Here is a 22,013-nt window from a genome sequence, read left to right on the forward strand (position 1 = left end):
CTTTTCCTATGCCCAGACTCCTAGTTTTCAACCTCCCAGGCCCTTCCAGAGGGCTCTCAATACTGTCCTGACGTCAGGAGTGACTCCCTTTTGTCCTTCAGGGCTCTTGCTATTGTGGCCCTTCCCTCTCTCTTCCTGTGCTGTCAAAACAAACCCTCTCGTGGAGTCTGAACTCAAGGGCAGGGTTGGTTTCCCTATCCCTGTGCCCTGGGGCAGGTGGTGTAAAATAGATGTTTAATAGATGGTGGGCCAGCTCTTGTTTTGATGTTTGTATCTGAATGCCCGTGATATGCAGGTACATAAAATCACCGCCTTCTCAAAGCTGCTATGTGCAGAGTGGCGGAAGCTCCATCCAAGGAGGCCAGTGTGAGTTCTATGAGGCATTTTACAGCCATGACAGGGACGGCGATGTCAGCAGGGGTGTCATCTTTGGAAACTAAGGACAGGGGTTTGGTGCCATGAACGGTCAGTTAAACTGTAATTGGAGAGAGCTGTTCTTCTGAAAACCATAATGTTCTTTAGTTGAAGCCAAATGGCATCCAAGAAGGGGAGAAAATTTTTTGGAATGTCAAAGAAATGATTTCCAATTAGGTGCTCACAAGCAGAGACGCTAGTGATCAGCAGAAATGAGAAGCAAACAAATTAGCACTAATGGGAAATGGCTTTTGGAGAAGGGGATTTAATTTATAGTCAGCCGATCATGGCATGCAGTGGGCAATAAAAGTCAGCTTCACCAGCTTGATCAGAACTGGAGCTCGCACAGGATGCCAGAAAAATGGCCAGCACCATCATGCTCACTGGAATCCCCCTGTAAGTGGCAGCCAATTACAACTGTCATTATTTTACCTTGGAGAGAAAATGGTGTGGAAATCATAGTACATGAAATTAAATTCCAGATTAGAAACCTTAGTCCAAATTGTCTGTGGCCTTCTCACCTTGGCACAGTCTTCTGCAAGAATGGCCAGCATACTTCTTCTGCCCAGAACGGACCCTTTGACCACCTCTTCATCATCAGAGCTGATTAATAAGTGGAGTCTTAGCTGCAAACCACTCTACAGTGGCTGAAAGAAAGGTCCTTCAAGCAAGTGAACCCAAATCACAAAATTTCAAAACTCCAGCTCACGCTGAGAACTCTTTAGCAATACTCAAAAGAAATTACTAACAATTAAGGGAAGCCAGGCATGGAAACCCAGCACTTGGGAGACTGAGGCAGGGGAACAATCATAAATTCAAGGCTACTCTGTACTATGTAGCAAGTACCAGGCCATCCAACCAAGGCAAATGTAGCAAGATTCTGTCCCAAGAAAAACCAAACCAAGCCAAATGAATAAACAGAAAACAAACAAAAGAGCGTACTTAGTATGTCTTGTTATTAGATAAAATTTTCCAGACAGCCCCCTTGCTAATTCCTTTCCCTAAATTCAGAATAAAATACACCTATAAAAGCAAGAAAGCTCTAAGCCATGGGTTATCTGTCTGCCCCATACCCCAAAGGTCCCCTAAAAGATAAGGTCATCTGCTCTTGTTCCTAGGGTTTTCACAGGGCAGAATCAAAGAAGGCCTTCTCCTTGGAGTCTTGATTCCTCGCTCTTATGAACTATGATGTGGTGGCACACATCGTTAATCCCAGCACTCAGGAGGCAGAGGCAGGTAGATCTCTGTAAATTCGAGGCCAGCCTGGGCTACAACGTGAGTTCCAGGACAGCCAATGCTACACAGAGGAAACCTGTCTCAAAACAAAACAAAGCAAAACAAAAAAGTAGTGCCACTCTCTGGAGACCAAACATTCAAATACAGGAGCCTGTAGGGGCCATTGTTATTAAAGCCACCTCATTCCACTCCCTGGTGCCCATAGGCTTGTAGCCATAGCAGAATGCAAAAATGCATTAAGACGAACTTCAGAAGTTCCCATAGTCTATCACAGTCTCAGCACTGTTTAAAAGTCCAAAGTTCAAAGTCTCTTCTGAGACTCAAGGCAACATCTTAATTATAATCCCTATAAAATCGAAATAAAAAAAAGCAGGTCATATACTTTCAACATACAATGACACAGGATATGTATATTACCATTCTAAAAGGAAGGAAAAGAAGCACAGTGAGGAAATACTGGACCGAAACAAGACCAAAAACCAGCTGGGCAAACTCTAAACTCTGCATCTCCATGTCTGATGTCAGCACACTCTTCAGATCTCCAGCTCCTTCCTTCAGCTTTTCTGACTGCACCACACTTCTCCCTCTTGAGCTGGTTCCATTCTGTTGGCAGCCCTCCTTGGTGGACTGTCCCAAGACTTTTGCATCTCCAACATCTTGGGTCTCCAATAAAATCCAGGCTTTGCTCTCATAGCTTCATGCAATGGTCTCTCTGGATCTCCACTTAGGGACTACCCTGATACATACCTGGCTTTCTTTACCCATGGAGGGAGATTCCATAACCTCTTTGTTGTATCCTGGATTTTAAGATTGGGATCAAATTCCTGAAGCTGCCAAGTTCTGCAGCTGGCTAGGGCCAGAACATTGATGTAGGTATACATTTTTTGCAACCTACTTTTAATAAACATTCAATTCCTCTTGTCTACCACCCACCAGAGGTAGTGGAGGAGAAAGGTTAGGATATGGGGAAGTGGACCTGTTTAGAAATGAGTCTCTGGAGCAGATCCCATCTGCTTTGTCAGGAAACCAGCAGGTCAGTTCATAGGTCAGCAGCGCCAGCTCGATTCACTCACAAGCACTTCACAGATACACCAGGAACCCAGTAAAGTAGTGTCGGGATAGCAGCAGTGGTGTCACAACCTAGCAGGAACATCTAGGCCTCAGCTGAATCAGCATGAGTGTGTGTGTGTGGGGGGGGGTTAGGAACATCAGGGAGACCAGAAGTTCTTGGCTGTGTCTCAATGAATGGAAGATCAGCGAAGAGGAAAGACCAAGAAGCATTGCAGAACTAGCCCCACAACCAAGCCCCTCTCACCGTCTGTTGAGTCCTATTTCTACTCCCTCCGAACATCATGTGTCCTCCACAGATCTTGCCTCACCATATGCCTTGCCTCAGCACGTGGGTCTGTCTTAGCCAAACTCAACTTAAGCCTGTGTCAGTTGACATCACTCTGCCAATCAGCCTAAGTCTGTGGAAGCAGCAAGAAGCCACCAGCACACTGCCAGAAGTCTTTTGGTGTACTTTTCTCTATAGAGTTTCAACAAATGCAGCTCAACTATGCAATATAAGGAACAGTACACGAGTCTTGTTGGCAAAGAATCCTTCATCACGTGTTCTCTCACGTGCTTTCTTCAGCAGAACATCCTTCTACCTGTGTCTGCTTCAGCCAAACATTCCTTCATGTGCTTGCCCTAGCAAAACACCGTCCAACACAACCGACTCTCCAAAGAACCCTTCGGTTTCCACTTCACACAGGCCCCTTGTCCAAATGTATTTCCATCAACTCTCTGGTTGGATGGTTTCCCTCACTACTTAACCTTTTCTGAAATTCTTTTTCACAAGTTGGAAGCTTCGCCGGGTGAAGTCTTTCCTGAAATCACCACTCTGTTTATTCTGCTTAGCATGTGGCTTTTTCTTTAATTTTTAAACATCTCCTTGAACACTGGACTTAGCTCTATTACACCGCCTGGTGTTCTTTTCATCCTCCAATAGTTTGTATTTTCTTGCTCGGTTTGCTCCCTTTCATTGTAGATCTGTCCTGTGACACACACTCTCTACTAGACTGCCTTGAAATCTCCTCTGCCAACGCCATTAATCCAAACCACTCCAGTTTAGCCTTAGGCAGTTTTTTTGGGGGGCAGGGGGAGCAGGGGCAGAAAGCAGCTACATTCTTTGCCAAAATATCACAAGAATGGTTTGTAGGCCACCCATAATATTCTTCTCCTCTGAAACCTCTTGGACTGGGCCACCATGATCTCCATAGCTCTCAGCACCACTGTCTTCCAAATACCTACTAGTGTGGCCCATTAAGCCAGGCTTAAAATATCCAACTGCTTTCCTAATCCAAAGTCCCAAAGTCCACATTCCACCCATAAGCAGCATGGTCAGGTCTGCCACACCAATACTCTGCTTCTTGGTACCAATTTCTTCCTTAGGCAATGTTCTATTGCTGTGAAGAGACACCATGACCTACTTTTATAAAGGAAATAATTTAACTGGGGCTGGCTTACAATGTCAGGGGTTTAGTCCATTATCATCATGGTGGGAGCATGGTGGTGTGCAGTGAGACATGGTGCTAGAGAGGTAGCTGAGAGTTCAACATTCAGATCCCAGCACACTGGGTATCTTTATCTCCACCTTCCAGAGGTCCTGAGTTCAGTTCCCAGCAACCACATGGTGGCTCACAACCATCTGTAATGGGATCTGATGCCCTCTTCTGCTGTGTCTGAAGACAGTGACAGTGTACTCACATACATGAAATGAATAAATCTTTTAAAACCATTACTACTGTTACTGTGTGGATGATGATGAATATGTGAGAGTGGGTATGTGTATGGCACAGTGCAGGTGTGGAGGGTCAAAGGTTAATGGCGTGGAGTTAGCTTTCTCCTCCCTCCTTTATGTGACTTCAGGGATGGAGCGCAGGTTTCCAGGCTTGATCAGCAAGCACTGTGCCCTCTCACCTTCGCTTACCATATTTTTTTTTTTTTGAGGGCTTTTCCATTGAATCTGGATCTTGCTGTTTGGGCAAAGTGATTGGCTAGCAAGTCTCTGGGATCTGCCTGGCTATGCCTCCCCAGTTCTGGGGTTACTGTGTGCCACCACTCCTTGCAGCTTTTATGTGGGTCCTTGGGGTCTAGGGTCTAGGGGTTCCTCACACTAGTCCAGGAGACACTTTACTGGCTGAGCCATCTCCTCAGTTACTCCTTAACGGTTTAAAGTGAGATTTTCCACTGTTGGGGGCCATACTCTTTCACTTACCCCATTTCCCCTGTAATTTTATCTTTTACCTCTTTGCTGGATATCTCTCATTTGAACAAAAGCCTATACCTCCTATGAATGATAAAATGACTTGCCTTGCAAGTATTCCATCTCCTTTTCTTTTCTTTCTTTCTTTCTTTTTTTTTTTTTACAAGTCTCATGTAGCATAGGCTAGTTTGAAACTCATTATGTAGCTGAGAGTGATCTTTTTTTTTTTTTTTTTTTTTTTTTTGGTTCTTTTTTTCGGAGCTGGGGACCGAACCCAGGGCCTTGCGCTTCCTAGGTAAGCGCTCTGCCACTGAGCTAAATCCCCAGCCCCGAGAATGATCTTGAAGCATTGAAACTCCTGGCCCTACCTCTCAAATGCTGGAATTACAGGGGTATAGTATAGCACCACACTGTCACCTCCCACCCACCTTTCAAGCCACTGACTTGTTCACTGAAATGGCATTTGCAAAGGTTGCTAACAATTTCCTTGTTTGTAAATCCAGTGCCATCTTTGAGATTTTATTTATCTTACTAATCATCGGCCCTCAATACTTTTCCTCCCTGGGTTCCATCTCCTACACACCATATCACACTCATTCCCCATCACTCAAATAGCTTCTTCTTTTTCTGTTTTTTCAAGAGAGGGTTTCTCTGTGTAGTCCTTGCTGTCCTGGAGCTCGATCTGTAGATCAGGCTTTTCTCGAACTCACAGGGATTCACCTGCCTCTGCTTCCTGAGTGCTGGGATCAAAGGCATGCGCCACTATGCCCAGCTCAGTAAATATTTACTAAATGCAAGAAAGCTCTACTCCTCTAAGCTATTTGGAATCACACATATAAGGGCATGTCTTAAATCATTACCTGAAGATCCCTTCCCAGCCAGGCAACGAGTCTCAACCCACAGGTTTGCAAGGACCGGTTGGCACGCGCCGCCTTAACGCTGTTGTGTTCGTTTTTCTGCCTCCAGCCTGGGAACTGCGGCTGGCGATGGAGGTAGATGTAGTTAGAGGTGCACGTTCAACTTTTCTACCAGGTACCGGAAGACGAAGTTCTGAGATGCCCTCTACTTCAACGTCCCACCGACTCTTACCTTCACGGGAGGGTGGGTACTCTCCAAGAGCGCTGCCCCACTGACCAATGCTTGATCCAAGATCAAGAGAGTCAGCCAATTGCTGGGGCCCAAAGACAGTAGGGGCGGAGCGCGGTTGCTAGGACCCGACTAGTGGGTGCCGCCCGAGGCGCGAAGCGACTCGGTGGTTGCTAGGCAGGCAGGTCACAGAGTGCGGCTCGGGGATTGGGTAGCGCTGGGCGTGGGCGTGAAGGGGGCGTGGCCCGGCGGCGTCCGGGCCCGGGCGAGGTGAAACTGCGGGAGTTCCGGCAGGAGGCCCGTGCTGACGGCCCGCAACTTCACCATGGCCTCGGCCGAGCTGGATTACAGCATCGAGATCCCGGATCAGCCCTGCTGGAGCCAGAGTATGGAGGGGGGTTGGGGAGGTGGCCTAACAGCGGTGCCCCGCCCGCCTTGCGGGCCCGCCCTCCCTTGGCCCGCCCCCTCCGGGGGTCCCACAGGGCTGGTTAGAGCTTGCCCGGAGCGCAGAGCCCCGCCCCCGCGCCCCGCCCCCAAGTCCACTGAGGGTCTTTCTGTTCCATGCCAGGTTCTCAAGGCCCATGTTCTGCTTCCCTTGTAGCTAGAGGCCTCTCGAGGTTCATTCTCATTCTTTTGTTTTGAATCGGGCTTCCCACTTCTCTCCCCTCATCTGCAAGTGTGGCTAGGCCCACCCTTCATTTTTGCAGACTGATTGGATTCCTGGGGGAGCCTCTGGTCCTCAGAGAAGCCCAGAGACTCAGCAAGCCTAGTCCTGCCCTCCATTTGCCTTGGCATTGGTTCACGACAGAATGGTCTGTTAGGCTGGGTCGAACTCTGTTGAAATCCTATCCCTTTAGTAATTGGATGACCTGCAGCAAACTTTCAACTTCGAGTTCTAGTTTTCCCTGAGCAAAAATTGCTGGTTACACAACTGTGATTATTTGTGTAAAGGATTTGGCATGGGTCCTGATGGAAGTGAGTTTAGTAGTTGGCCTTTAAATTAACGTGTTTTTTTTTTTAACCCTCCTATAGCCATATCATTAAAAAAGATGTGTGAGAAGCCTAATGAGATTAATAGTTTGTAAAGTAGTGTAAACTACTTCCAGAGAATGGAAGGTTGTCCCTTTTAGAAACGGGCAGAGGAGGCTTGGAGTACAGGCCGGCCTCTGCTTCTCTTTGGTCTCGTTTCAATCCACTGCCCCTCACTTGCCCAGTTCATCATAAAGCTAGGGGACACTTCCTTCAAACGCCTTCCCAGGCCCCCTGTCACACTGTGTACTCCTTGCTTGGAGTCTAGGACGGGGCAGCAGCCTCTCATTTCCCAAGGCACCAATGGCTGCCGTTGTCCATTTCTCCCTAGAGATGGATCTTGGGCTTATAGATGTGAAAGGACTTTTGAAGAATTTTGACCATAGCATTAGATGAAGTGAGTTACTGTTTCTGTCCTTGCAGAGCTGCAAAGGGCTGGCTCTCCCTTCTGCATGGCCAGGAGAGTAGGGATTCTCTCTCTACCCACGTGGGTAGAGACAGTCTTATTTATTTAGGCAGGACTGGGGGAATTGAACGCAGGGTCTCAAGCATGCTAAGGCAAGTGCTTTACCACTAGGTCATACTCAACCCTCGTTAACTTGTATTACATATTTGTGTGTGTGTGTGTGTGTGTGTGTGTGTGCGCGCGCGCGCTCACGCACATGTGTGCGGGCACACCGTAGTGTATGTGCACTGGTCACATACACTTTTTTATCTTTTTCTACTGGGTGAACTGGAGTGCTAACTCAGGTCCTGTGGTTTGTCAGTAAGTGCTTTTCCCTGCTGTACCATCTCACCAGCTCAGCCTTCCTCTTATGACAGTTGTCTTGACTGGCCTTGAACTTACTCTGTAGCCCAAGTGAGCTTGAAATTACAAATATTCTTTAATCTTTCCCATGCCAAGCATGTGCCATCAGAACTGTCTTTGGCTCACTGCTGTTTTCTTTTTATTCTGTTATTGTTATATTATTCTTTTATTATTTTTGAGATCGGGTCTACCTATGTAGTTCTGGCTGTGTTGGAACCCATTCTGTACATCAGGCTGGCCTCAAACTCACAGAGAATTATTCTTGAATCTTTTTTTAAAAAAGATTTATTTATTTTATGTATATGAGTACACTGCAGCTGTCTTCAGACACACCAGAAGAGGGCATCAGATCTCATTACAGATGGCTGTGAGCCACCATGTGGTTGCTGGGAATTGAACTCAGGACCTCTGGAAGAGCAGTCAGTGCTCTTAACTGCTGAGCCATCTCTCCAGCCCCAATCTTTCTAAGCTATGTATTGCTCCTGTGTCCGATAGAAAGAATAATAACCCTTTAAAGTCAGGAAGGCAGGGTAGATGCTGGACCTGAGTGCCAGAAATTGAGTGGCCTCTCTGTCCACTCGTATCTCCTCCCCTGTGCTCCCAGTTGTTGCTTTAGGGGGCTGGGCTTAGAACTGGAAGATACCTGTGGGGCTCCTTTACCCTGCCCCAGAGCTTTCTCCCAGATACGGGCCAATTGGAGAAGTTGTTAGAAAGCACTTCCTATTCTTGGGCCACATCAGCCTCAGTTCCTTTCTGCTCCTTTCAGCTTTGGCCATGTCCCTGCCTTGGGGTAGTTGTTGGTGCTTCAAGACACTCACGCTCAGGCGCCCTGCAGAGAGCTGTGGTTGTCTGGAGGGAGGGAATGTAGAAGCAGGTGGTTTCACAATTATGGATGCTGTCTAGAAAGTGAGCCCTCTTCCTCTCTAAGGGACAGCGTTCCTGTTTCCTCGAAGCTTTCTTCCAAGCAGAAGTACCTTCAGGGCTCACAATTGTTTCCTCTGCTTCCCTCTCAGAGCTAAGCCTGAGGTCAGGGAACGTTTCCTTAACCTTAACCCTAACAGGCGCCCTGTCGGCTCGCCTCGGAAACCTCTGGCTTCTCCACTGCAGAGAGCTCCTTTGCAGGTTGGCCTGGCTACACAGAATGACTGTCCTGCAAGGATCAGGGCGGAGAGTGCCCTTCCTTTGTGGTCACTTTTAGTGAGGAAGTGTGTAGGTGGGTCAGACATATTTAGTTTTGGGAATTGCCTCCCCCAAAAGGAAATCAAAGCCACAGAGCCAAGCTCTGCAGTGAATTGACGGCAGGGTGAGCAGCCAGTGGAGAGGTGGGCGGCAGTAATTTGGAGCTCTGAACTGTGTAGGGGCAGGCTGGGCAGACAGTCTTCCAACACTCCCCTGACCCTTCAAAATTCATAGAGAATCTCAAGGCAGGGATCTTATCCTCTGAGTTAACAGAAGGCCTCAAGGCAGTCACCAGAGGTGCCCTGAGGGGTTTCAGGCTTTATCGTGGGCCTTCTCTTTTGTCTGCCACTAGAAGGGTTAAGTAGTGTAGCCATATCTCCCCCCTCTCCCCGCCAAGCTGAGGACCCAGGGCCTTGTGCTTGCTAGACAAGCGCTCTACCACTGAGCTAAATCCCCAACCCCGTGTAGCCATATCTTTAAGCTCAGGGAGTTACTGCTGGCACCAGGGAGCAGTGCTGGGTCCCCACCATCATGAGGGGCCTGTGTTGCAGGAGTGGAGCCTCCAAGGGCTGGCAGGTCTCTGGTAAACAGCAGAAAGTGTCAAAGAAAAGGCACTGGAGGAGAACTCAGAAGGGAGACGCTGCAGAGGGCAGGAGCCTAAGAGAGGCTTTGGTGAGCTCTGGATGGTGGAGAGTCAAGAACCTCAAGGGGTGGCTAGGTATAGAGTCATAACACAGAGGAGGCTGAGGCAGGAGGATTGCAATTTCAAGGTTAGTCTGAGCATGTCTTTATTTCAAAAGAAAAAGGAGGAAAGGAAGGAAGGAAGGATAGATGGGTGGATAGAAGGGACAATTAATATTTGTTCCTCATTTACCTGTAGACCCCAAAGGCTGTTGTGACTGCCACCTTCCAAAGCCTTCCATTCACCTAGTTAAACCACCAAACATAGCCAAGCGTGGCAATGCACACCTCTATTCCCGGTGCTCAGGAGGCAGAGGCAGGCAGATCTCTGACTTAGAGGCCAGCCTGGTCTACAGAACAAGTTCCAGGACAGCCAAGGCTACAGAGACAAACCCAGTCTCAAAAACACCAAAAAGCAAAACAAAACAATACCACATTGAACACTTCCTGCATTTCCTGCATCGCTGTGCAAGGGCCGTGCTGGTCTTCTCTGTAATGGTTCCAGTTTCAGAGTGTCGTTAAAGCACAAATTTTATTTATTTTCAAACTCTCGTACCCTTTCTCTCATCCATTAACAAGCCAATTAAAACCTCTTTCCAGCTGGGCTGTGGTGGTGCACACCTTTAATCAGAGGTAGGCGTATCTCTGTGAGTTCGAGACCAGCCTGTCAAAGCGAGTTCCAGGACAGCCAGGGCTACACAGAGAAATCTGTCTCAAAGAAAACAAAACAACCTCCAACTCCAAAAGAACAAAACAAACAAACAAACAAACAAAACCCCCTCTTCTCAAGGGCCTGTTGCATGCATGTGTCTGTTCCAGGCCTTATGTTGTTATAAAAATATAAAAAATAAAAAAGTAAGGTTGTCTTTTATCCCCACTAGGATCGGCACCGTGGTGCCCCAAGATATCTGCTGGAGATCTTAATTCTCAGTCAACAAAGCCTCTCATCCACTCTGCTCCATCCCTTATCACACTGCCAAAGGCAGCAATCTCTCTACCTATCTAATTCCCAAGGCAGGTTTCCATGCCAGAAACACACCCCCAACTCTGTGGTGGCCCAGACCAGCCGCCCCACACTTTCTTACACTTAAATCGCCACACATGAAAGAACACACAACACAATAACCTTTGACCCAATTGATAAGATATAATTGCCCACCTAAACATACAAAGCCCAGTACACATCCATCCCTTAAGAACATTAAGAACAACCTGTAAATACACAGAGCGGAATCTTAATGTCACCTGCCATATTGTCCTGCCATGGCTTCTCTCTCTCTCTCCCTCCTGTCTCTTCCTCCTTTCCGTTCCAGTCTCCTCCTCTTCCTTCAAACTTTTCTCCCACCCATCCTTCCTTCTCCTCCAATGACAGGCCTCCTTCTATCTTGTACCTGCCTCACCTGTGACATCATCCCACAGCCTTGCATGTGAAGTCTGGGCCCAGTGTCACTATTGTCATCGTCCACCGTGACCATGCTGCGCCCCATCTCATGCCAGCCCTCTGGGACCCCCTTTCATGGGGTTTTTAATCTTCACCCTCACCCTGGGCAGAAGGGTACTCTTAGTCAAGGTTCACAGATGAGCGATGGATGTATGGCGGATGTGAGGTACCCTGCTCCCAGGAACACTCTCCTGCCTGGGAGCCTCACCCCAGAGCTGTGAAGGTGAACATTTTGGCTGCCATGAGGTAAGGACTGCAGGGATGCCATGCCACAGTGAAGCCTGCACGCGAAGAAAGGGTGTCCACTGAGGTATTTTTATTATAGCCTCAAACTGGGAAGAACATCATGTCCAGTAATAGGAGATTGGTCACCATAAAGTATGAAAATATTCTACAGCCACTGAAAATAACGGTGTAAAAATATATAAACTGACGTGGAGAGATAGTCATGGGGGAAGTGGAGGATGGAGTAGAGGAAAGCAGGCAACAGAGAATGTGATTCCCGTTTACTAGATACTCACTTTCAGCTTTTTCTACAGCAAGGAAGTGGTCATTTTCCTTATTGAACTCTCTGAGCCAGCACACCGTTGAGCCTTCTGCAGTCGTGATCTTGCTGAGTTTTTTCCAGTGTTAGCCCCATTTCACAGATGGAGGAACTGGAAAGTAAGTTAGGTCTGTTTCACAGTCACAGAGTTGAGAGATGTGCAGAGGGATGGAGAGATGGCTCAGTGGTTAAGAGCACTGACTGTTCTTCCCGAGGTTATGAGTTCAGTTCCCAGCAACCTCATGGTGTCTTACATCTATGAAGGGATCTGACGCCCTCTTCTGGTGTGTCTGAAGACAGGTGTGGAGAAGGGCTGGAGAGATAACTCAGCAGTGAAGAGCACTGACTGCTCTTCCAGAGGTCCTGAGTTCAATTCCCAGCAACCACATGGTGGCTCACAACCATCTGTAAAGAGATCTGGCGCCCTCTTCTGCTGTGTCTGAAGACAGTGACAGTGTACTTATGTATATTAATAATAAAAAAAAGAGATGTGTGGAGAGATGTATGACCATAATAATAGTGTGGAAAGATGTATGACCTCATATGGTGTAGATTCTTAGATGGGATGCAATTCTACTATGGTATTTCAAAATCTAAGTTTAAAACGATTTGGATTAAATATAGGAATGAGACTCTAGAGAGGATTTCTGGGGAGTAGAGAAGCCAGGGAGTAATTTTTTTGCTTGGGGTTAAGAACACATGGGTTCCTTGTGTTTGCTTCCAGCTCCCATTAAAAACAGCCGGTGTCAGGTAGGCCCTCTCTGCCTTCACCACACGCCCCTGGGACACATGCAATCTAATTTATGCCTTCGTTTGTGACTTGCACGGCTTGCTGTACCGGAGACTTATTTGTAATTCCTGTGTTTCTAGTGTCCTGTTATCCCTGACAGATGGCAGGCAGCCTGGAGATTGAGTTATTTTGTAGCACGCTCAAGAAGTGTCAGGGTAGAAAAGAATGTGTCTTCATCCCCAAGGCTTCTGGGTATTTTTGCACACCGCCTTGGTCGCTTTGATGGAACCACCTTCCCTATTGTCGTTTTGAAATGGTATTGTAACACTGCTCACGAAATTGGTACCCTCTGCTTTGAAATTGTTTTTGTTTTTGCAGTATCCCAGGGTCTTACACAGAATAGGCAAGTTCTACCCCTGAGTACTCCAGCCCCATATTTGTTTTAGAAAATGGGTTTAAAAAGTCCTGGGAAAAAAATACCTCACAGCTGTAATCCCTCACTCAGGATTGAAAGGCAAGAGGACCAGGAGGAGTTCAAGGTGTTCTCAACTGTACCGCAAGTTCGAGGCTGTCAGACCCTGTCTCAAAAACCAAACCGCCTCTCATTCATTAGCATTTACCATTAATATTGGGTGGTATATTGTGTATAAAATGTTCCCACTGAAAAGAAATCTTACCCATAGTGGTCACTCCCCGCTCCTCCTCCTAGCTGTTGACAACCACATATCTGCTTTCTGTCTGTCTGATCTGCCTTTTCTGGTGTTTTATATATGTGGAATCGTATGGTACCTGACCTTTGAGGCCAGCTCCTTTCACTTAGCATGGTGTTCTGAGGCTCATCTATACTACAGGATGGGTAGCACTTCATCCTTTTTTATGACTGAGTAGTGTTCCATTGTATGGATATATTCAGAGAGTGGGAATATACTACTACAAAAATTGAAATCCAAGTCTCTGTGTGGACCATTGTGTTCAGTTCCTAGCTTAGGAGTGAATTATTGGGTCTCAAATAACTCAATGATTAATTTTTGCTGTCTTGAGATAGAGTCTATCTTAGGGTAACTGTTGCTGTGACAAACACCATGACCAAAGCAACTTGGGGAGGAAAGGGTTTGTTTGACTTACGCTTCCACATCACTGTTCATCACTGAAGGAAGTCAGGACAGGAACTCAAACAGGGCAGGAACCTGGAGGCAGGAGCTGATGCAGAGGCCATGGAGGGGTGCTGCTTACTGGCTTGCTCATTATGGCTTGCTCAGCCTGCTTTCCTATAGAACCGACAACCACCAGCCCAGGGATGGCACCACCCACAATGGCTTGGCCTGGGGCCTCCCCCATTGATCACTAATTGAGAAAATTCCTCACAGCTGGATCTTATGGAGGCATTTTCTCAACTGATGCTCTCTTTCGGATGACTCTAGCTTGTGTCAAGTTAACATAAAACTAGCCATCACTAGTTTGCGCTGTGCATGCCAGGTTGACTTAAATTTTGCTTGACAGCCCAGGTGATACTTGAACTCACAGGTCTCATGTTTCTCTGGAAGCCGCTGGGGTTATAGTATGTTTCAGTTCTGGGAGGACCTGCCAAACTGTTGACTAAAATGATTGGACTAGTTTCCCTTTCTACAGGAGTGTATAAAGGCTTTGGTTTCTCCTGTGGTGTGTGTTGCTCCTCTTAACTCTGGTTCTAGCTCTTCTCATAAGCATAAAGTGGTGTTTCATGTAGCATTGACTTTCATTTCCCTAATGACCATGAAGTTAAACGACTTTCCATGTACTCATGACCAGTGGAGAATGAGGGCTTACTGCATCAGCAGAATGATCTAAAGATGTTGGTACCCATGTGAAAAGCTGGGGATGTCTGCGCATGCGCACGTACACAATTGGGTTTTGTTTATAGATTGTAAAAGTTTAAAAATATGTTGGGTACAAGTACTATATCAAAGGTGTGGTTTATATTCTATAGGGCTCCCTCGCCCGCACTGTCTCCCTCCCTCTCGTCTTTCCTCTCTCCCTTCCCCCCTTTCTTCTTTCTTTCTTGGAAAGTGCCCTTTAAATTATAAAATTTGGGCCTGGAGAGATGGACTAAAGGTTAAGCACACTTGTTGCTCAGGCAGAAGCCTCAGTTTCTGTATCTGCCACTCGCCTGGAGGCTCACAGTCACCTGTAATTAGAGTTCCAGAGAATCCAGCGCCTCCTCTGGCCTCTAAGCACCTGGCCACACATGGTGCACAAATGTGAAATAAAAATAAGTACAGAGCTCTTGGCTGCTTGTGGGTTCTCTGTGCCTTTGCCACAGCCCAAAACTGTGGCTTAGTTATGGTCGTGGAGCTGTGCTCCTCTCTAAAAAAATATTTTATTCTCTGCATATTGGTATTTTGCCTACATGTTTGTCTGTGGACCACTTGTGTGCCTGGCACCCACAGAAGTCAGAAGAGGAAAAGGGCATTGGATCCCCTAGAACTGGGGTTAAAGATGATTGTGAGCTGCTATGTGGGTGCTGGGAATTGAACCCAGGTCTTTTAAGTGCTCTTAACTGCTGAGCTATCTCTCCAACCCTAAAGATTTATAGTTTTAATTCTTTTATTTGAGACAAGGTCTCACTATCGAGCTCTGGCCGGTCTGAAATTGCTCTTCCAGAAGAGCAGACAGTACTCTTAGCCTCCGAGCCATCTCTCCCAGTTCTAATTTTTATATTGAGGTCTGTGACCTACCAAAAGCTTCCCAGACCACCACTCCCAGCCTGTGGCAGTCATGTCCTCATTCTTTTCTCCCCAGGGCCCTTGTTGAGGACCCCGCCACTTCTCCCTTGCAGTTGCAGCCTAGCTTCTCCAGCAAACACTGTCAGTGCAGTTGGAGGACAGCATGGTGGGGTTGGGGAGTACCACGCTAGTCTGATGAGTGGAGTGGGTGTGTGATAATATTGCTGAACTCCTGTCCAGGCCAGCCGTGGCGCTGTCCACTGGGCGTGTGGTGCTAAACTCGGTAGATGTCATTTCCTGAGCTGCAGAACCTGCTGGTTAAGGGGAGAGAGCTAGGCATTAAACAAACAGTTGTTTAAGTCTACAGTAGTCAGTAACAGATTGGATCATGCCCGTTCCAGAATTTTATTCTCTCTTTACTGCTTTGGAATCAAACCCCAACTCAGTGGAATCAGATCCCAGTCCACTCTTGACTGCTTCTCTGTCCATTGCTCTCTGTCTCTCCTGGTCCCAGTCCAAGGACTGCCTACTGTGGCCCAGATGGCTATCACAACCTTGCTTGCCCATGTCCTCTGTCCAGCCTGCATGCTATCATTGGACCTTTGAGGCCACTATAGCAAACATAACTTCCTCTGGCAGACCTTTCTTCTTGGTCACTATCACTTTCCAAAATAATAATAATAATAATAATAATAATAATAATAATAATAATAATAATAAACCTTTATAGGATGTTCAGGTATAGACTCCAAAGGGACAGCTAGGGGTAAAAGTTTGTAGTAGAAGGCTTGCCTGACATACACATGGTGCTGAATTCCATTCCCAGCATCACAAGAAGCTAAAGCTAATGTTAACAACACGGGGCAGCGTGTACCCCTTCCACCTCACCTCCACCCTGGGAAGAGCATGCTGGGTATTGGAGCTGGAGAATAAACCAACATGTTCTTCCTCTTGAAGAGCAGAAGGACGGGAGTGCTTAGGCTCTGGGAATCTGCAGCCAGTCCAGGGCACTGGTGTCTCCATAGAGACAAAGATCTTAAGAATCATCCTGCCAAGGGAGCTAACAGATATCCCACCCCAGAGCTGAGCAGAGTTACACATCCCAGTGTTGGAAGGACAGTCTGGAAGCTCTGCAGAACCTGCTCAAATCTCTGTTTAGTGATGCCCTTTCTGTGCTTCTGAGGGGCTGCTGGGCTTGTCTTGTGGCAAGGCCATGAAACCCAGTGGCTTGAGCTCAGAGGTTCATCTGGTGGGACTAGGGAGCTGTTGGTTTAATTCAGGAGCCTGCAGTAGTCTGAGCTTGGAGGTGGACAGGATTGGGCTGGTCCCCACCCCCACCCACATCGTTCAGGTCCTTAGGTGCTGCCCTGGCAGAAGATAGAGGGGTACAGGGATGAGAATGGCTGTGCCTGACTGGAGCTGCCTGAGCTGACAGGGATGGCAGGAGTCAGCAAGGGACTGAAGGTCTGGTAGCTTCTGTTCCATCCGGCCTAGAGCCCTGCGGGTGCAGGCAGTTAATCTCTGAAGGCCAGAGTCGCTGCTTCTGGAGAGCAGGAACATTGAACTTTTCAATCACATTAATTTCCACAGGAAATTGTTGTCTTCCTTTTGTCCAAAGGTTAGTGATTTATATTTACCATCTTCTTAACTAGCCTTGAAATTTACTGTTGCTAGGTCACCACCAGCATCAATAAATTTCAGGTGTCTGCTGAGCATAGCCTAGCGGCTTGGTCCTTGGGAGGGTACGTATCCAGCCCTTTTAAAAGGTTGGCTGTCTAGCTACAGTCCTTGTGTAAATGCCCCCACAGAGGGGGTGTCACCTACCTTGCAGGGGAAATGAGGTGGGTGGGACATGTTTTTAGGGAAGTCATCAGATATGCATGGTGCCAACAGTTGGCTTCTGCTTTAAGTACATCACAGAAGGAGGGGTGCTTCCAGCCATGGACGGCGCTGACCCTGGAGGTGCTCAAGGTACAGAGCATACGTCACACAGCATACCTGCCTATGGTGTTACAGGGTTAACGTCGTGAATACAGGCTGCAGTGTTCTCTTGGCAGCACAGTGGAGGAGTGGCTGGAGTCAGGCAGCCTCCTGTCTCTGCTACTGTCATTTTACCCAGTTCTTTTGTTATTTTTGTTTTTTTCTTTTTCTATTTTTCGGAGCTGGGGACTGAACCCAGGGCCTCGCGCTTGCTAGGTAAGCATTCTACCGCTGAACTAAATCCCCAACCCCTCTTTTGTTATTTTTATTTTATTTATTTTATTTTATTTTTTGCCACTAAGGGGGAAGGGTGTCTCACGTGCCTCAGGCTGACTTCGAACCTTGACTTCACTCTCTAACTGACGACAACCTTGAACTTCTGATCCTCTCGTCGCCACCTCCGGGGAACTAGGACGATCTAGGTGTGCAGCACGGTGCTTAGTTTATGCTATGTGATCCTGTGGATCTAACCCAGGTCCCCAAGCATGCTAGGCAATCTGTCTGTCAACGGAGCTCCGCCCAAAGCCCTTCCAGTTCTCCTCTTAGGATCTTTCCCCTCCATCTGTTTCCAGATTGGAACAGGGGCTAGCAAACTTTTTCTGTCAAGACAGTAATAGTTGAGGCTTTGTGAGCCATAGATCTTTTTTGTAGCCGGTCATCTGTGTGATTTCATCCGAAGGTAGCCATAGACAAGAGATAGACTGGGTGAGAATGGCTGTGTGTTAAAGTAACTATTTGTTTTGAGGCAGGGTCTTATATTGTGAAGGCTGGTCTCAAACTCACTATGTCGGCAAAGATGACCTTGAGCTTCTGATCACTTCTGATTCACTTCCCAAGTACGGAGGAATCAGACAGGCACTGCCATGCTGGGTTTATAGTGCTGGAGACTGAAGCCACAGTTTTACACGTGCTAGGTCAACACACTGCTAAGTGAACTATATCCCCAGTCCCCTAACAAGACTTGGTGTGTCCTCATGTGGGCTTATCCAGTGATACCGTGGCACCTCCACAGAGGCCTAGGAAAAGGCGGTTGGCTGGAATGATGGAACCACATGGAGACTGGAGTACTTGTCGGTTCCCTGCCCACAGCTCTAGATTGGCCAGAACCCCAATTCTGCCTCTGGTGTTGACCGTTCTCATCTGTGTTTCAGAGAACAGCCAAGGTGGGAAGGAGGCCGGGAAGCAACAGCCTGTGGTGATTCTCTTGGGCTGGGGTGGCTGCAGGGACAAGAACCTGGCCAAGTATAGTGCCATCTACCACAAAAGGGTGAGTACTTCGGGCAAGTGCTTGCCCAGGGTGCGGGCCTCTGCTAGCCTTGGCCGCTTTGTGGGGGAATGTTAAGTTTGGTTGTTTCACCTTTGGGCTGGAGCAAAGGCTGACCACCTCCATGGCAGCCCTGGAGCATGCCAAGATGGCCTGTGAGGGAGACAGTGGGTTCATGGACTTTGGCAGGGTTATACTGTGTCTCCTGCAGCCGCTTCTGTCCTCCAGGGCCTTGACTGCTTCCCTAGCTCTGATGTCTGTCTGGAAATAAGTTTAGAGGGGGTTCAGGTGACTCGGGTGCAGAGGAGCATGGGGCTGGGCAGGTGGTGGGTTGTGGAGTAGGGAAGACAGATCAGGCCCGGGCTAAGGCGGCACCCAGGGTCATGCCAGGGTCCAAGCTGGGTACTTTCTGGGTAAAGGGGAGTGGTTTGAGACAGGAACATTAAAGAGAATTCATAGGTTCCGGGTGATGAGATACCAGGGGTGTTAGGAGTGCGTGAAAACCACGAGGAACGCAAACTTCATGAAGACACCTCTTCAGGGAAAGGGGAGCAGATGGACAAGAAAAATGGAGGCAAGTGCTTAGGGGGTTGGCTTTTGCAGAGGGGGTGTTATGTGTGCAGAAAGCGTGAGGGGTAAAGTGGGTGGGAGGTCCCAGGGAAGACAGAGGTGCTGAGCTGGCAGGGCAGGTGCAGGGACAGCCTCGGAGAAGGGTTGCCTCACCCCCGGCAATGAGAAGGTGGGCATGAAGTAAAAAGCTTGCCAGTCAAAGTCTATTGTTCTTATTTAAGAAAGTAGTGCCAGGCCAGCCTGTCTACCGTCGAGGGGTTGCTTCTGCTTACGCTGTAAGGAGTGTGTCCGTCTAGGTCCCCTCTGTGTACGTTTTGTCAAATGTGATCATTAGTTACCGTGTGCCGCCTGCCATGTTTAAGCCATGAATTCCACCTTGTCATGTGAGTAAGTTTTCATTACATACCGTTTACAGCTCATGTCCGGATACCCAAGTCACATGTCCCCAAAGCATCTTACATAGCTGATATGTCCAAGCCCGGAGTCCAATCCGGGCCCCCGCACTGCAGCCAATTCTGGCATCCCTCAAGCCTCTGTATCCTCCCTTGTGATTTGAAGAAGGCCTTACTTCTGGCTTACTGAGGAGACTGGGCTGTAGGGAATATTTATGAGAATAACCCCACCTGCTGCGGGGCTAGGGGAAAGGCTAAAAGCCTCTCTTGGGTATTAGCATTTGGGAGTGGGAGTGGCCTTCAGCCACCGCCCCCCTTCAGAGTTTTCAGTGCTTCCATGGCTGGAAGCTCAGGGGTCTCTGAGAGCTGTGCCCACAGGTCTCCCCTTGCTCCTGTCAGGTACTGGCCTTGTCACTCGAGATACATTTTTTTAAAAAAAAAACTTCTACCATAACCTTTTGAGGTGGGTGTCATCCCAGTTATAGATGGGGGCACAGACAGAGAAATAGGAAGTAAATTACTCTTTGCCCAGACAGTTAATAAGTGGCAGGGCCAGGAATTAAGCCCAGACCCGTCTGACCCCAGAGCCTGTCCTACTCAGATGCTCCTGACAGAGGGGCTCTTTGTCTCTAGAACAAATTAATAAGAGGGATTAAGACCCAGCCAGGGTGGTGTCTGGTGCCTTTTCTAACTGGCCTTCAAGGGGACCTGACCAGAGGTATAAAGGCTCACTTGAGGCAGGCACTTAGGGGTATAGAAGTTGAAAGTGAGCTTGGGCCTAGATTTTAGGATTTCTGTAGTTTAAATTTCATTCATTGTTGTTTTGTTTCTGTCCCCCTGTCTGTTGGCCTTTCTGTCTGTTTGTCTTTCTGGTTTTGGATTTCAAGTTGAGTATGAGGAGTGGTCCTAAATCCAGGAATCAGGCAGGTATAATTAAGGGTGAGACCCCTGTATCCAGACAGTGTGTTTTCAGGGCCCTGCAACCGAGCCAAGGACAGGACAGTGATGCGGAGCTGGCTCATCATCGCCCTCTGGTGGTCAAGGCCGGGACCTGCATGCCATCTCTCGATCTCTTGTGTCTAGGAAGCACGGTGATCTGCAGCATGATGTACCCATGCGCCAAGGTCTTGGGTGGTGTTAGCTAGGAGGACAGCCACAGAGAAAACTAGAGGGGAGATACTTTCTTCTGGTTGAATCAGATGTCTCCAAAACATGAGCTCTCTCCAGGCTTCAAATACCATCCCAGGCTGAAAAGGCATGGACAGCATCAGGCCTTGAGTGTACGTCCACTCCTGGGAGGCACCTATACCTGCAGCTGGCAAACTGGCTACAACAGAACCCTGTGGAAATTAGTGCTCCTGCGCTCCTCTGGCTAATGTGCTCGCCACACCACCGTATCCCTGAGACTGACCTTGTCCCTCTTGTCTCTCCAGGGCTGCATTGTGATCCGATACACGGCCCCCTGGCACATGGTCTTCTTCTCTGAGTCCTTGGGCATTCCCTCACTTCGTGTGGTGGCCCAGAAGCTGCTTGAGCTCCTCTTTGACTATGAGATTGAGCGGGAGCCTCTGCTTTTCCATGTCTTCAGCAATGCCGGCGTCATGCTCTACCGCTACGTGCTGGAGCTCCTTCAGACCCATCAGCGCTTCCGCCATTTGCATGTGGTGGGCACCATCTTTGACAGTGGCCCTGGGGATAGCGACCTGATAGGGGCCCTGAGGGCCCTGGCAACCATCCTGGAGCGCAGACCTGCCGTGCTTCGCCTGTTGCTCCTGGCAGCATTTGCGCTGGTGGTGGTCCTGTTCCACTTCCTGTTTGCTCCATTCACGGCCCTCTTCCACACCCACTTCTACGACAGGCTGCAGGATTCAGGCTCCTGCTGGCCCGAGCTCTACCTCTACTCTAGAGCTGATAAGGTGGTCTCAGCCAGGGATGTGGAACGGATGGTGGAGGAACGCCTGGCTCACCAGGTCTCAGTGCGCGGAGTGGACTTCGTGACATCTGCGCATGTCAGCCACCTCCGAGACTATCCTACTTACTATACAAGTCTGTGTGTTGACTTCATGCATAATTGTGTCCAGTGCTGAGGCCCTGCTCCAGAAATAAATGCCAACACCTCCCTTCAACCTATATCCATCCTGGGGGCTACTAGCATGGCTACTCCCCCTGATCCTGGGATTGGGAGTGTCCAGGCAGGCTTCTGCGGGGCAGCCTTACAGTTACTCGGACAAGTGTGATAGGCTGCTGATTCCTACGATGTTTGGTCTGTAAAGGGTTAACACTCTGTGTGTGTGTGTGTGTGTGTGTGTGTGTGTGTGTGTGTGTGTGTGTGTGCGCGCGCGCGTGTGTGTGTTAGTGTTAGGTGGATGACTCCAAGCCCAGAGTTGTCTTCAAAAATAACGTGGGGTTGAGGAGAGAGCTCAATTGGTAAAGTGCTGGCTGTACAGTCCTGAGTCCAATCTCAGAACTCACATTAACAAACAAATAAAAACCCAAGCAGAGTGGCACACACTTAAAATCCGGCAGAGATAGGCAAGCACCTGGGACTCACTGGCCAACTAACCTGTCCCAGTTAATGAGCCCAGGCCAGAGAGAGGACCTGTCTCAAAGAGCAAAGTGAACAGTGCCTGAGGAGCTATACCCTTGGTGGACCTCATGCATTTGCACACAAGTGTGCCCGCACACGAACAGGCACACACCTTTAACG

The 22,013-nt window shown here is 48.3% G+C and overlaps 2 protein-coding genes across 11 annotated transcripts in view; one reads left to right on the plus strand and one right to left on the minus strand.

Moving 5' to 3' along the window:
- Armh1 (armadillo-like helical domain containing 1) overlaps positions 1–6,178 on the minus strand; it is a 39,597-nt gene extending 33,419 nt beyond the window's left edge. Inside the window, exons 1-2 of one of the 5 annotated variants that reach the window (XM_008764051.4) lie at positions 5,990–6,178; positions 5,761–5,880 (exon numbers count right to left, since the gene is read on the minus strand). The gene's annotated coding sequence lies outside the window, so the exon portion shown is untranslated. Of the gene's footprint in view, positions 1–5,760; positions 5,881–5,989 lie in introns of those variants that run through there. The other 4 variants (XM_063288243.1, XM_039110597.2, NM_001126297.2 and 1 more) reach the window with 4 other exon arrangements.
- Positions 5,869–21,783, plus strand: Tmem53 (transmembrane protein 53). Of its 6 annotated transcripts, none has more exons than XM_006238665.5 (4): positions 6,233–6,372; positions 11,664–11,787; positions 18,232–18,347; positions 20,740–21,432. In XM_006238665.5, exons 2-4 carry the CDS (start codon positions 11,772–11,774, stop codon positions 21,391–21,393), a joined length of 786 nt encoding a protein of 261 aa, XP_006238727.1. In that variant the 5' UTR covers positions 6,233–6,372; positions 11,664–11,771; the 3' UTR covers positions 21,394–21,432.
- The last annotated feature ends 230 nt before the right edge of the window (positions 21,784–22,013 follow it).

The sequence above is a fragment of the Rattus norvegicus genome, chromosome 5 (assembly GCF_036323735.1).
Source record: "Rattus norvegicus strain BN/NHsdMcwi chromosome 5, GRCr8, whole genome shotgun sequence".
Lineage (NCBI taxonomy): Eukaryota > Metazoa > Chordata > Mammalia > Rodentia > Muridae > Rattus > Rattus norvegicus.

What these genes read in the sequence shown, in the direction of transcription:
- Tmem53 (XM_006238665.5), top strand. An exon ending in GTGCCATCTACCACAAAAGG is followed by an intron (nt 18,348 to 20,739) that starts GTGAGTACTTCG and finishes TTGTCTCTCCAG; the next exon opens with GGCTGCATTGTGATCCGATA.